This window comes from Pempheris klunzingeri, chromosome 18 (genome assembly GCF_042242105.1).
Source record: "Pempheris klunzingeri isolate RE-2024b chromosome 18, fPemKlu1.hap1, whole genome shotgun sequence".
NCBI lineage: Eukaryota > Metazoa > Chordata > Actinopteri > Acropomatiformes > Pempheridae > Pempheris > Pempheris klunzingeri.
The window spans coordinates 770,302-785,817 of NC_092029.1; the positions used below are offsets into that span (position 1 = coordinate 770,302).

The window sequence follows — 15,516 nt, forward strand, 5'->3', positions numbered from 1 at the left end:
ATGGATCACTGGATATATTCATTTCTAGATTTTATATTTCATGAAGAAGAAAGTCTACCATTGTGTTTATCACTGTCTCTTCCTCAGGCTGAGTGGCTGTAACCTCTCTGAGAGAAGCTGTGCAGCTCTGTCCTCAGTTCTCAGCTCCCAGTCCTCCAGTCTGACAGAGCTGGACCTGAGTAACAACGACCTGAAGGATGCAGGAGTGAAGATCCTGTCTGCTGGACTGGGGAGTCCACACTGTACACTGGAGACTCTCAGGTCAGAGATCAGCTGTTTGTTATCAGCTGATTAAAACGTTGGTTTACACTCAGGTTAATGTTGATGAGAAGACTCCACATCTGAGGGATCATTCTTCTCATATAACTCTCTGAAAAATGGTACCAAACAAACAGAACAGGAAAGGAGTTGTAACTGTAACTCTGAATAGTTTCTATTGGTTTGTATAACTGCATCAGTGTTTGTGTGTGGCTTCCTGTTTTTGATGTATGTCTATGAGCCAGCGACTCAGTAGATACCAACTTGTTCTCATTACCAGGTCGTCAAAGACACGTCCCTCAGCATCTGGTACTGATGCACAAGGCACCCTTCAGCTGCAGCATTAGATGTTCAGAAACACTGATCTGGCCCTTCACTCCAAACATTTCTCACTCCCATGTCATCAAATGCTGACCTCTGTTTAGCTTCTGTATGAGATTCACAGGACTCTGACCTCGCCACAGGTCTACTGGACCTTCATCATGAGGCAAGAATGATGAACACCTGGTTAAAAGATGGTTTGGGTGAAGCTATCTCCTGGCTGAAAGTTCAGTGTCTGACCGATTCATCCATCCATCCATCCATCCATCCATCCATCCATCCATCCAATTTGACCCCCTTCCTTTGCAGACTTTCTCACTATTTACACTACATTGCCCTCTAGCGTCTCGCACAGACACTTCAGGGTGCCTTGTTAGTCGGTATCAGACACAAAAGGGGTCGACAAAACGGCAATATTTGATGAGCTGGTGATGAGAACAGTCTGAGAATAGGTGTAGATTTTCTTGCAGTTCTTTTTTCATAGAGAAATTGTACCAAATCTTTCCTGATTCCAGGCTGTCAGGCTGTCTGGTCACTGAGGAAGGCTGTGCTGCTGTGGCCTCAGCTCTGAGCTCCAACCCCTCCCATCTGAGAGAGCTGGACCTGAGCTACAACCATCCAGGAGACTCAGGAGTGAAGCTGCTGTCTGCTGGACTGGAGGATCCACAGTGGAGACTGGACACTCTCAGGTATGAACAGAGCCAAAACATGGTGTTTGTGCTTTCTTGTTACTAATTATAGAGATACATTTGTCCCAATATTATTCGGATGAACAGCTCATCAATCTGTCTGTGAATGTGGAATCTATAAATATAAAACACCTTCCACAAATACAAAAAAGATATTTTGCAAATATAACAGACCGGCAAAACACAGAATCCAAAAATAAAAACAATATAATTTCAAAGTAGTGCAACAACCTGCAGCTTCCAGTCCTCACTAGATACTGAAGGTTAAACATGAAGATAAGGGAGGGAAAGACGTCCAGCTTCCTTGTGCTGCTGCGTCAGAAGCAGAAGTATTTCTGAAGAAGCAGCACAAGCCCACGAGCATCCTCAGACAGAAGTGTGTGTGCTAGAAAGTCTCCAGAACAAATGAACACACACTAATAATCAGCGTCACATTGACGTGATGAAACACTGAACGCATCATTTATCGCTGGTTGTTTTCTCATCAGCTCGTAGAGACGGCGTGCTCTTACTTTGGTGGGACGTTTGTTTGAAATTCAAGGATTCACAAATATCTGTTTGAAAGTTTTAATGTTGGGAAGACGTTCACAAACGCTTTTCATTTCTCTGTAGATTCATTTGATATATTCACAGGTTTTATTGTGGAAGTTGTGTTTTATTTGCAGAACATGTTCAGTAATAACACTGAGACAAACCATCTCTATAGAAATGTTCCTGTTTTCATCCTCTGACTGTTTCTTCCTGCAGGATGGACCATGGTGGAGAACACAGGCTGAAACCTGGTCTGAGGAAGTGTGAGTGTGGATTCAGACTCATTCATGAGAACAGAGCAGCTCACAATCTGATGTTTAAAGATATTTACAGACTCCACACTGCAGCCTTCTAGTCAGCTACAGATGACAACCTGTCACTTTGTTTCTTTGACTTATGAACATTTGATGAATGAAGGTCATTAATCAATCAACCCTCACTGATCAATGTGACTGATCCTGATCAATATGACTGATCCTGATCAATATGACTGACACTGATCAATATGACTGATCCTGATCAATGTGACTGATCCTGATCAAAGTGACTGACACTGATCAATGTGACTGATCCTGATCAATGTGACTGACACTGATCAATGTGACTGACTGATCCTGATCAATGTGACTGACTGATCCTGATCAAAGTGACTGACACCGATCAATGTGACTGATACTGATCACTGTGACTGATCCTGATCACTGTGACTGACACTGATCAATGTGACTGATACTGATCACTGTGACTGATCCTGATCAATGTGACTGACACTGATCAGTATGACTGATACTGATCACTGTGACTGATCCTGATCAATATGTCTGACACTGATCAATATGACTGATACTGATCAATGTGACTGATCCTGATCAATGTGACTGACACTGATCAATATGACTTATACTGATCAATGTGACTGATCCTGATCAATATGACTGATATTGATCAATGTGACTGATCCTGATCAATATGGTAACAGTGAAAAACACGACAATATTTAACGTGTGAATAATAATAACAGAACTAATATCAGTAAAAAGATCCTCAGCAGTGATTCATGAAGTCAGAGAACCACAGCAGGAGAACCAGGACCAGGATCTACAGGTTCCAGGTTCCTGTGGATCCTGGTCCTGGTTCTCCTGCTGTGGTTCTCTGGTTCCTGTGGATCCTGGTCCTGGTCCTGCTGCTGTGGTTCTCTGGTTCCTGTGGATCCTGCTGCTGTGGTTCTCTGGTTCCTGTGGATCCTGGTCCTGGTTCTCCTGTTGTGGTTCTCTGGTTCCTGTGGATCCTGGTCATGGTTCTCCTTCTGTGGTTCTCTGGTTCCTGTGGATCCTGGTCCTGGTTCTCCTGCTGTGGTTCTCTGGTTCCTGTGGATCCTGGTCCTGGTTCTCCTGCTGTGGTTCTCTGGTTCCTGTGGATCCTGGTCCTGGTTCTCCTGCTGTGGTTCTCTGGCTTCATGAATCAGTGCTGAGGATCTTTCCACTAGTTGTAGTTCCTAAATATGGTCACTAGTTCCTGTGGTTCTATGTTCTCTGTGGTGGTCGGATCACAGAAGGTGTCCTGACATTTAAATATGATGTAATCAGCCCCACAAACTGTCATCAGTCATTGATCACCAGATCTTCTGCATCAGCTGAGTCCTGAGCCGTGACTGAGCAGAACCGGTTCACGCAGTGTAGAAGAAGAAGAAGGAGGCTCCAGCTGCTCGACCCTGAATAAACTAAAGTCAAAGCCAACAGTTGGATCAGCTGATAACCTGCTGCTGTTTGGTGTCTTCTTCTCTCCATCAGATTCCTGTGAACTCTCAGTGGACACAAACACAGTGAACGGATTCCTCAAACTGTCTGACAACAACAGGACGGTGACACTGGAGGAGGAGAAGCAGCCATATCCTGATCATCCAGAGAGATTTAAGGACTACTGTATTCAGCTGCTGTGCAGAGAAGGTCTGACTGGTCGCTGCTACTGGGAGGTGGAGTGGAGAAGAGAGGTGGATGTAGCTGTGAGTTACAGAGGAATCAAGAGGAGTGGAACCACTAAGGACTGTTTGTTTGGATTTAATGATCAGTCCTGGAGTCTGAAGTGTTCAGGTCTTGGTTACTATGTCTGTCACAATAACAAAAAAACAACCACCTCCTCCTCCTCCTCCTTCCCCTTCTTCCCCTCCTCTGGTACAGTAGCAGTGTACCTGGACTGTCCTGCCGGCTCTCTGTCCTTCTACAGAGTCTCCTCTGACTCTCTGATTCACCTCCACACCTTCAGGACCACCTTCACTGAGCCTCTGTATGCTGGGATCAGGATCTGGTCTGGGTCCTCAGTGTCTCTGAGTTCTCTGTAGGACCAGAAACACTCAGAATATTAACAATCACAGTAACACACACACACACACACACTCCATCTCTGTCTTTGTTCACGTCTTGTTTGTACATAAAGTTTTGTTAAACCTGTTTCACAGTTTTCCAGCGTTGGACTTCAACTTCACTTTTAAAAACTTGGTTTTCTGAGAATGTGAGAAAATCTTTGAAGGCTTTTCTTTAGTTTCTTGAACTTTTTCCTCAACAGTGTACTTTTATTTCTCCTGTGCTGTGATGTTGATGTAAAAATGTGGGCTCACCGGATCAAACACGAGATCACTTGGAAGGATCCATGTTGTCGTTGAATAAAATGTTGGTAGAATAAATGTTTTGGTGTCGTTCAGCTTCTGCTCTCATGTCTCCACAAACCACCAACACAAACCTGCAGGTGTTTCAGCAGAGAAAAGTTCAGACAGTAAAACTTTCCAGAACGTCTCCTTTAAAACATGTTGACGATGAATTAAATCCAGGTTTTCCTGCTGGTTTCTCTGCTTCTGACTGACATGAAACCTTCTAAATCAAAGTGAACACGTTTAAACACACTGAAACATTCAGCTGCTCCTGTGAACTAAACCAAACAGCAGCTTTCTGTTTGTGTCGCTGACAGAAAGTCTTCAGTGAAACTCCACATTGAACAAAGTGAACTAACAGCACTGATGCAGAAGTGAAGTCCAGCTAATGCTGAAGATCACGTCTTCTGATCAAAGCTTCTGATTATTGATTATTATTAAAGTGACTCCACAGAAAACAGAGGCAGAATTTCATGGTGGTCAGAAACTTGGAGAAAAACCAGCGTTGGCTGTGAATCAACTAACGAACGCCTGATCATCAGACGACAAACTGCTTCATACCGTTAGCCAGCAGGCTAACAGTTTAGCTAACTGACCAACACTGATCTGGTTCTGACTCGTTCACATGTGGTTCTCCGCTCCGTTAGAAATCCAGCACACACACTAAAATATTGTCCTGTAAGAGGCTCAAACCAGTTTTCCTGCTGCCGCCCACAGCAGTGAATCCTCCTTTAACACGTCTTCTTATCAGCGTCACTGCTTCTGAACACGTCGGCTGAAACGTTGCTCCGAGATGGTTTGAAAGAAGGTTTGAGCGTCCCTGAAGTGGACGTGTGGTCGTGAACAGAATCGAGGCTCTTTCCATTCAGGACATTTAACTTTATTACCAAAGACTGAATGTACAATTTACAGTGGAAACAGGCTAAAAACATAAAAAGGTACTGACGAAGCAGCTTCGATAAGAACGGACTAAAAGGTTAAAACCAAAGCATCAAAGCAGCTTCTGAGCCAAACTTCACGCGGTCGGCTGCCGACGGCGTCTCAGCGTGAACTCGCCACCCCGGACTGAGCAGCCGTCCAGACCGGGAGCCTGGAGGCTGCGGCGCTGCGCTGCGATTGGCCCAAAGCCTCCACCATCATCATCATCATCATCATTAGTGTTCTTGTTTCAGACCGTCAGCTGACCAGCCGCCGTCCTGAGATACAGAGTCCATCCACCTGTAGAGACCGTGTGGGCCGGCAGTGAAGCCGTGAGTCTGAGTGGGGGGGGGGGGGGGGGTCCTCAGAAGTCGGCGTCCAGCCTGAAGGTGTTGTCGGCGGCGCCGGACATGACGCCCATCCTCTGGTACTCGCCCACCCGCTTCTCAAAGAAGTTGGTCTTCCCCTCCAGAGAGATGTTCTCCATGAAGTCGAAGGGGTTCTCCGCCCGGTAGATCTGCAGAGAACCAGACCGCAGGTCATTAAAGGGACATTTCACCTGTTTTCTCAGGACCGTTTGTTCTGGAACCTGAAAAACGCTCATTTATCACAAAACTGAAGACGAAGACTTTCATGTTTGACTCCAGCTTTTGGTCGCAAACACTGAAATAATAAGAATTTACTGAAATAACTTCTAATTAGTGAAGAAAGAAAAAACTGCTTTTACTGAAGTAAAGTACCTCAACACTGAATCTGATCAATAATCAATCAAGTGTTCTTCCAGGACATGAAGTCATTAAACTGATGAACACATGAAGGATCAATAATATTAATCTGTTCTTCACCATCTGGACTTTGACTGTAGTGTCGTTACTTCAGCCAATCAGATTCTGTATCTGAGTATCTGATGATGCTGCTCTGTTCAGGTTCGGCTGCTCTGGTTCGGCTGCTCTGGTCTGTTCAGGCTGCTCTGGTCTGTTCAGGCTGCTCTGGTCTGGCTGCTCTGCTCTGGTCTGGTTCAGGCTGCTCTGCTCTGGTTCGGCTGCTCTGGTTCGGCTGCTCTGGTCTGTTCAGACTGGCGTCTGTGTCGTGCTGCTGTTGGTCCGTCGGTGAACCACTCGTCCTCCAATCGGAGCGTCAGCAGCAGCACTCAGCCCCCATCAGCGGCTGAGGTCCGTACCCCTGCGCCTCTCATCACCACAGACCTCCTCCCCCCCCTCGGACCCCTCCCCCGCCGGGACGTGGTTACCTTGGTGAAGCCGAGCTCCAGCATCAGCCTGTCGGCCACAAACTCGATGTACTGCTTCATCAGCTCACAGTTCATCCCGATCAGCTTCACCGGCAGAGACTCCGTCAGGAACTCCTGCCGCAGAAACACACGGCGTTAAAACCGTCGGCCGACCGGAGGACGGGAACCAGAAGCGGCCGCACCCACCTGCTCGATGGCCACGGCGTCCTTGACGATGGCGGTGACGGTTTGTGCCGACGGCTTGTTCACCAGGTGTTTGAACATCAGGCAGGCGAAGTCGCAGTGGAGGCCCTGAAAGCAGACACAGTTAGACCGGCTCCGGTCAAGACCTGAAACCGGTCCTCATCGATCAATAGATGCGTCACCTCGTCTCTGCTGATGAGCTCGTTGGAGAAGGTCAGGCCGGGCATCAGGCCTCGTTTCTTCAGCCAGAAGATGGCGGCGAAGGAACCAGAGAAGAAGATTCCCTCCACGGCGGCGAAGGCCACCACGCGCTCTCCTGGAGGAAGCACAGCGTCACCATCAATATCAGATAGAAGATCAATAGAGCCGACGGAGGGGGGGGGGGGGGGCACCGGGCAGCCTTACCGTAGTTGGCGCCCTTGTTGCCGATCCAGTTTATGGCCCAGTCGGCCTTCTTCTTCACGCACGGCAGAGTCTCGATGGCGTTGAACAGGTATTCTCTGTGGGTCAGTGAACGCACCGTCAGTTCATCCTACTTCCTGCTTCTCCTCCGACCCTCAGAGGAAACTCTACTTTCACCTGACTGCTTCACTTCCTTCACACTCTGATCACTGAACCTGATCGATCATCAATAGATCAGTCAGTGGATCCCAGCAGGTCTCACCTCTCTCTGGGCTCCCTGATGTAGGTGTCGATCAGGAGGCTGTACATCTCCGAGTGGATGTTCTCCATGGCGATCTGGAAACCGTAGAAACAGCGGGCCTCCGTCACCTGCACTTCCTGCGTGAAGCGCTCCACCTGGTGGTCACATGGAGAACGAGGTGAGACGCCAGACGCCGGCTCTGACCGTGAACGCACCAGAGGGACGTTCACGGCGCCTCGACAGGAAAGTTACTATGAAAGTGACTCCACAGAAAACAGAGGCAGAATTTCATGGTGGTCAGAAACTTGACAAGCTGTCAATCAACTAACGAACGCCTGATCATCAGACGACAAACGGCTCCATACGTTTCACACAGCGGAGCCGCTTGGTGAGCAGACGCCCTGTAGAAAGCACCAGCAGACCGACCTCACCGCTTCCTGTCCTGTGAACCAATCAGAGGGGAGAACAACGACGGGGGCGTGGCCTCACCAGGTTCTCGTTGACGATGCCGTCGCTGGCGGCGAAGAAAGCCAACACGTGAGAGATGAAGTACCTCTCCTCGTCCTTCAGAGACTCCCAGTGCTGCAGGTCCTTGGACAGGTCCACCTGAACACACACACACACACACACACACACACACACACAGTCAGACCCGGAGCTCACGGCTGGAACCAGCTCTGGACCGAAGGCCGGACTGGGGACCACACGTACCTCCTCCGCGGTCCAGAAAGACGCCTCGGCCTTCTTGTACATCTGCCAGATGTCGTGGTACTGGATGGGGAAGATGACGAAGCGCCGAGGGTTCTCCTTCAGCAGCGGCTCCTCCTCCTCCTCCTCCCTGCTGCTCTTCTTCACGGCTTTGGGCTGAAACACAAAACACAGAGAAGCTTCAGGACTCATTCAGCAGCCGAAGTGTCTGCAGGGCCTGGTGCTGCGTTCAGGGCCTGGTGCTGCGTTCAGGGCCTGGTGCTGCGTTCAGGGCCTGAAACCAGAGCTAGGATCTGGGAGCTGCTGCTGCTTTTTCTGGTGGAAGAAGACGAGCAGTCTGAGACATTGTCTAAACCAGCTCCTGCATCCTGTGCAGACTGGTCTGAGCTGCAGGGTCTGGTGGAGAATCCAGACCAGGTCTCTGAATAAATGAGAATAAAAAAAGAGTCCAGACCCTGAAGGCGTCTTTAAACTCACCTGATCTGCACAAATCCTCCAGATTCACCTTCAGCTGGCTCAGAATAAATCTGAGGAAATCGAGCCAGAGTCCTTCAACATTCAGACCCCGAACAGAGACGTGAGAAGCCGCCATGATGGGCGGCAACAGACCACCGTCCGTGTTGGCGCCACAACCGACATTTTAGGCGCCACAAGAGCTCCACAAAGCGGACAAAGTGCTGGTCGGCGGCCCCGACACGGACGCGGCCCACCGGCCTGTTACACGGACAGAAAAGCCCGAAGGCTTCGGTCCATCTGGACTCACTCACCGCAGGATCGGCCAACAGCTTCCGCGCCGTTTTAGTCGCCAGGATCCGGGTGGAGCTCAGGCTCGGCGGCTGAAAGACAGAAGAGCAGAAACCCTCAGAGACCGCAGACCGGCTGCTGCTCATCGATCACACGGACTATCGATCAGCTGGGTCCTCACCGTGTTTTCTTTGTCCAGCGACATGTTGCTGATGTGACTGCTGACGGTGTTCTCGTCCTTCACGGACAGAGGAGCGCGAGCAGAGAGCATGGCGGAGGAAAGCGAGTCAGAGTGGGAGGAAAGGGAGTCAGAGTGGAAGAAGAGCGAGTCAGAGTGGGAGAAAAGGGAGTCAGAGTGGGAGAAAAGCGAGTCAGAGTGGGAGAAAAGGGAGTCAGAGTGGGAGAAAAGCGAGTCAGAGTGGGAGGAAAGGGAGTCAGAGTGGAAGAAGAGCAGAAGAAGACAAACTGAAGCGGCTCCTTCCCTCCGCGAGCCTTTTATTGGAATCTTGGCGCCAGAACGCTGCCGGCCAATAGGAGCGCAGCTCGCGCCGGCTCTTTAAACTGACGCTGCGACGGAGCCAATCAGGTGGCGAGCCGCGCTCACGTGCCCACCGAGCAGCTGCGGGGAAATTCAAAAGGCTTCTTCTTACAAAACGGAGCAGAGCGGCGTTACGAAACCAGGAAAACCGCGTTTATGCAACAAAAACCCGCATTTATGAGACGCTGAAGTGTCTGAAGCGGATTAATCAAGTCCAAGTGACGCTGAAACCCCCAAAGTCAGACTGACTTCCGCACTGACAGATCAGCTCCACAGATTTAACCGGTTTAATACAAACTGCTTCATTTGCGTTCAAATGTCTGAAGGCGGTTAAACTGTCATGTAAACACAAGCGGTCCACGGAGTTAATGATCCGGTTTAAACCCCCTCAGGCTGGACCGGATGTGTGTAAACAGATATTAACTGTGACCGTCTTTGTGTCTCACAGCTCTTATTCCGGTGTTTTAATGTGGCTTCATTCCTGGTTTGTTTCCCGCCGCCGCGCTTTCTGTTGTTTACTGTCACCATGACGATTTAGCGCCAAACTAGCACATTTTACCACACATTGATATAACTCTGCCTTTAAACGGGTCGTGTGTGTCTTTAGATGTGAGAACTAGAACCGCTGTCAGTGGATTTATCCTGAAAAGAGCCCAAACTGTCAGTAAACAAAGGGACACATCCCGGGTTTTGGTGGTAATTTGCCGCTTTCGACATAGTAAACACCGATTTAACGACATAATTTGGGGGTTTTCTGCTCCTCGTTAACTGAACGTGTTGTACCTTTTAAACGTTCAGGTTTTGGTCTCCGAAACGACAGTTTTAGCTTCATTTTACCCTCCAACATCAGATGTTATTAAGAGAATTTCTTCTCCGTAATGGACGCTTACACAGCAACTGCTTCCGGGTCACTGTCAGGGCGAGCGGTATGATTGGCTGCTTGGAGGATGACGACAGAACCTGTAAGTTACGTCACAGCGAGCGTCGCCCCCTAGCGGTTTGGATGAACATGGTTTTGCAGTAACAATCACGTTTTTATGTTTTCAAGAACTTGAAGTACTGTTAGAAGATGTTTTTCCTTTTTATCGCCATTGATCCAATTAAACAGAAGAACACCATCATGGAGATGGTGAGTACATTCAGGAGATTAGTCCTTAACTGGACAACTCAAAGAGTTTATCCCAAACTTCTAAGGAATCATGTGCAGTATGCCCATGGTCACCTCAGTACTTAACACTGCTTCTTATCTAATTCATTATTATAATGTGTATCTAGTTTCCCTGCAGACTCTCTTCACTGCTTTCACTTTTATTCTGCACCTTTTGTTTTGTAAATTGACCCAGAAACTCTATTCTATTCTATTCTGTATAGAATCTGATCTGACCAAGGAGCCACACCGCCTGTAGGACGCAGCACTGAAAAGCCCTCTAACGTGGTGATTTCTTATTGGCTAACAGAAATCAGGAGGAGCCAATCACAGGACAGGATGCTGAGGCTTTCGTGACATTTTCTAAAGTATTTTCTGCAAACTATTTGTAGTGCAGTGGTGTCTGATACCTTAACATCATAGTCAAGTTAGATATTAAATAAAAGAATATGAGTCCTATTGGAAAGTCTTTTAAAAAATATGTAAAATCCAGTAGAGAAATAAATAGTCTTTATTGTCTAAAAAGTCTTTATTGGAGCCAATATAAATTTTTCTGTGAAAATCCTGTCAGAACTGATATTTTTTTCCTTTAGGATTTTTAGATTTAATCTACGTAAATCCTGAAGACTTCTATTGGTGAAACTCGTGTAGGACTTTTTGGAAACTTATCAATGACTTTGAATGAAAGGAATGAAACTTATTCATAGATTTTATTTTAAAACGTCTTTTAAAAATCAGAAAAGATAAACGGGACCTTTTGTTATGATTTTCCTCACAGTCCTAAAAGCTGTCGGCCATATTGGAGATGATTTCAACTACAAAGAGTCTCTTTTTTTATTTAAAAAAGAAAGTGTGTTTTATTGATATCCACAGGTGTTTATGTGACAGCTGGAGACAGAGGAGAACTTCTTGGCACAAAACTACAATCTGTGCATTTAAAAAAAAGATTATTATTATTAATAACTGAATGCAAAGTGCCACACGGACCGGACGTCATCAATTGTCCAATCAGACGGCTCGTTTCTCACAAACTGATGTCAGTGTCCGTTACTAAGATAAATCATCACACCAGGACGAGTGAGTCACAAAGTCCTGCAGCCGCCGGCGTCTGCGGTTCATCCAACGTTACTTAGTGCAACGTTAAAGCTGCGCCGCGTCGGTTACATGCCTACATTTCCCAGCAGGCAGTGCTCCGGTGAGCGTTCCTCAGATCACATGCAGTGTTTTTGACCCTGCAGCAGCAAAAGACGACATATTGCTAATTATTTTCAGTATCTCAGTTTCATGCGTCACTGCCGGGCGGAAACACATCGTATGTTAAATCAATACAATAAAAAATAAGGCATTTGTTGTTTTAATTAAATCTCCCATCGCTGACAGCTGCCGGGTCAAATTTAAAGTCAAGGCGTTTTAATCTCACACAGAATGAAATTTAAAATGTGGAAAACCAGTCGGGACAATAAGGCCTTCAGTTGTTCACTATGTACATTAATTTACTGATAATTACATGTGTATATATCACAACTACTTAAGTTAATAGGACCCGGACGCAATTAAAATCAATTTAGTTGAAGTTTTCACTACAGTGGACACTTCACAGCTGATGTTAGTCTGTTATAGAGATTATATATTTTAGACAGTTAATACAGTTTAAGACTATAAAAGCTACAAGGCCTGAGGTTTATCCACAAAGCGTTCACCCCTTTTAACTCTTTAACTGTTATTCAAACACAACTAATAATCACTTTCATTACGGTTTAATCTGTCAGTTACTTTTTGAATAATGAATCCTTGAGTGTAACAAACTACAGTCTCTTAATGTTGACTTTTTTTGGATATTCTTTTTAATTTCACTTTAGTTATTTGTGTCCCAACATGAAGATCAGTTAAAAATCCTGACAGACATTCGGTGTGTTTATTTGGAGGTTTACGGAGCCACGTTAGAGGAAATATTGTGCAACAAATAGTGAAACCAAGGATAAATTACAGCATGTAGTGTATAAGTGTGTCTGAGCTTCAGAATAAATGTCTCCTCTAATGGGACAAAACAAACTAAGGATAATTCAAATTTCAAATAAAGTTTTTATGGTTTTGAACAGCGTTGGAGCTCCAGGTGGATCCATCCGAGTTAAGGCCGCTCACACCGGCAGAAGGAATCCACGTCTCGGTAACATGGTGACTACATCTCTCAAAGCTACGTGGTGCGGATGGCAAGCTAACCGCTAATTCGCTAGCTGGCCACAGCAGCCCTGTCGCCTAAAAATGATGCTGTGGTGTGAAATATATCAAGAGGAGAAGGTGGGCGACCATTATGTCCGTAGAAATCTGTCCGGTCGTCAACGGGGAGAGACAAATAAAGTTTAGATCCTGTTTGAATCGTTCCCTGAGTCTCTCACATGATGTTCGACAGTTTAAAAGATGATTTTAAAGTGAGTAAAGTCTCAGTTTGTGGTGAAACTGTTGAAGAATCCTCCATCAGACAGTCGACTCACCCAGACCTGTCGTGGTCTCGTGGTGTCCAGCTAGCCGGCGGCGCTAAAGCTGCTGTGAGTGTGTTTGGTACCAGGATGTGGTCCCAGCAGCAGGTGGAGGGTCTGATCCTTCATCAGGGGACCAGGAGTCTGTGATCCTTCATCAGGGGACCAGGAGTCTGTGATCCTTCCTCAGAGGACCAAGAGTCTGTGATACTTCATCAGAGGACCAGGAGTCTGGGATCCTTCATCAGGGGACCAGGAGTCTGTGATCCTTCCTCAGAGGACCAAGAGTCTGTGATCCTTCATCAGGGGACCAGGAGTCTGTGATCCTTCATCAGGGGACCAGGAGTCTGTGATCCTTCATCAGAGGACCAGGAGTCTGGGATCCTTCATCAGGGGACCAGGAGTCTGTGATCCATCATCAGGGGACCAAGAGTCTGGGATCCTTCATCAGGGGACCAGGAGTCTGTGATCCTTCATCAGGGGACCAGGAGTCTGTGATCCTTCCTCAGAGGACCAGGAGTCTGTGATCCAACACAGCAGCTCAGAGAACATGAGGGACGTTAGCACGGGGACGTAGCAGAGTTAGCTCGCTAGCTAGCAGGTCTGACACCAGACTGAATGGTTCTTTACCGTCTTCACCACAAACTGAGACTTTAACATCATCTTTAAACTAACGAACATCCTGTGTGAGACTCAGGGAACGATTCAAACAGGATCTAAACTATTTGTCACACTGTTTAACAGTTCAGCTGACACCGCTAATCATGCTACAATCAAACATTGTGCTACAAGATCAGATTCTTTAAACAAAAACATGTTATCTGTGAATATTCTTCACGTTTAGTTTCAACATTTTTGCAACTTTCCAGTAACATTAACAAACATTTCTATGTTAAAACATCATCTGATTTGTTTCCATCAAAACTTATTTGCTGTTGTAGATTAGCTGCACGTTAACATCGTTTCTAGAGAACAGAGCGGCTCAGAGATGTGGTTCATCTCCGCTGGCATTAATTCATTCATTGTATTCAATAAAAATCTTTCTGAGGCAGGAAAATAAAGATGTCTGAGCTAATAAGCTTGCTAACAGTCAGTGAGCAGACTTGGTAGCTCAGTAGCTTAGCTCGCTTGCCAACGCTGAGTCCACTAATCCCAATGATTCCACTGAAATCAAGTGACATTTCGGTGAATTTCCTCGGGTTTGAATCCCGGTGAAAGCAGGCCCTCTGGCAGTGTTGCTGCTTCGCTCCAAACTCGCCGATGAACTCGGCTATGCAGGCGTCTTCTGCTTTGAGTTTTTGTCGACAGAATCAAATGAAAACCTGAAGATTCGGGTCAGTCAGTAACAGTCACTTCTCTTTAGTCCACAGAAAGAGAGAAACTTCACATCCAAGTCGCTTCACCTGGAAAAATAATAGTAATTAAAAAAACAGGTCCATCGTTTGGTCCCGGTCCGGCTGTGGCTGGAGTCGGACATCCGTTTGGCACCGGAGTAGCTTATTCTGGGTAAGTGTTTCTTGTTTTTAGCAAGAAATAAAGTTTGACTTCATCAGGAACACAGAGGAGAGTGAAAAGGGAGATCAGATCCTGTAGAGAAACACAAGGTCAAACAGAAAACAGATCAATCTGAACATTTCCAAGTCACACAAACTCCAACTCAGTTTTTAATTCACAGTTCTGGATTTAACTTTCTTACAGTGTTTGCATTTGTTTTATTTTGGTTTGAAACCCCCAGGAGTCTTTTCACCAGTCAGTGTTTTCTAGTAGCATAATGTGAGACAAGCTGGGAAAACCAATGGAAAGTACTCCAGTATTTTTTAACCTCAAAGACACCAGACTTCATTGACAAAAACAGTCATTTAATCTTGCAGAACATGAGAGTTGCTGATCTACTTCTGCCTCGATCGTTTAGTTTGTTTTTGTTGTCATGTGTCTTTGGTGTTTTAAGCTGTTAGTTTGGATCAAATATGATATTTGTGTCACACACAACAACACAGACACACTGACTGATGGAGGCAGCAGCAGAGCAGCAGCTCCTGTGTCCTGTTCTCTAAAATCCCTGTTTTAGTGAATGTAGTCTGGTGTGTGTGCTGTTTGTGGTTAAACCAAAAGGATCTTCCAGGTCTCTCTCTGTAGGGATCCAGTTCCAACACTTTTACTACCTAACAGTCACTCACCAAACATTTTTGAAACATTAAATCTATAATAGTTTTTTTAGACTAGATAATTTTTTTTATGTTTCTAGTGTATTTGTGAGTATTAATAATGAAACAGTATCTATAACCCTGAACTGTTCTATAATAATATTGTGAGTGATTATCTCTAAATATTTTTATATCTTTATAGTTGCTGGTGTCATTTTTCACCTGGTTTGGGCTCCTGGCAGGCTCGTCCTTTGTTAAACCAACAGAATGAGAAGTCAGACTCAGGCTGAGTTTCTGCTGTGAAGAAGACATCATGCATGTT

The 15,516-nt window shown here is 46.1% G+C and overlaps 2 protein-coding genes and 1 non-coding gene across 3 annotated transcripts in view; 1 reads left to right on the top strand and 2 right to left on the bottom strand.

Moving 5' to 3' along the window:
• Positions 1-15,516, top strand: part of LOC139217594 (NLR family CARD domain-containing protein 3-like) — an 81,789-nt gene that overhangs the window by 5,606 nt on the left and 60,667 nt on the right. The window contains exons 6-9 of the mRNA XM_070848952.1: positions 88-261; positions 1,095-1,268; positions 2,016-2,062; positions 3,590-4,479. Coding sequence (XP_070705053.1) covers positions 88-261; positions 1,095-1,268; positions 2,016-2,062; positions 3,590-4,137 — 943 coding nt within the window. The 3' untranslated portion in view covers positions 4,138-4,479. Of the gene's footprint in view, positions 1-87; positions 262-1,094; positions 1,269-2,015; positions 2,063-3,589 lie in introns of the transcript that reaches the window.
• Positions 5,302-9,440, bottom strand: LOC139217608 (ribonucleoside-diphosphate reductase subunit M2-like). Its single transcript, XM_070848977.1, has 10 exons — positions 9,070-9,440; positions 8,912-8,980; positions 8,148-8,300; positions 7,926-8,042; positions 7,458-7,591; positions 7,199-7,293; positions 6,976-7,109; positions 6,797-6,901; positions 6,611-6,724; positions 5,302-5,878 (listed from the first exon to the last, which is right to left on the bottom strand). Exons 1-10 carry the CDS (start codon positions 9,157-9,159, stop codon positions 5,726-5,728), a joined length of 1,164 nt encoding a protein of 387 aa, XP_070705078.1. The 5' UTR covers positions 9,160-9,440; the 3' UTR covers positions 5,302-5,725.
• Positions 6,427-6,565, bottom strand: LOC139218397 (small nucleolar RNA SNORD94). The gene has a single exon (XR_011585666.1). It is a non-coding gene; the product is annotated as a small nucleolar RNA SNORD94 (small nucleolar RNA).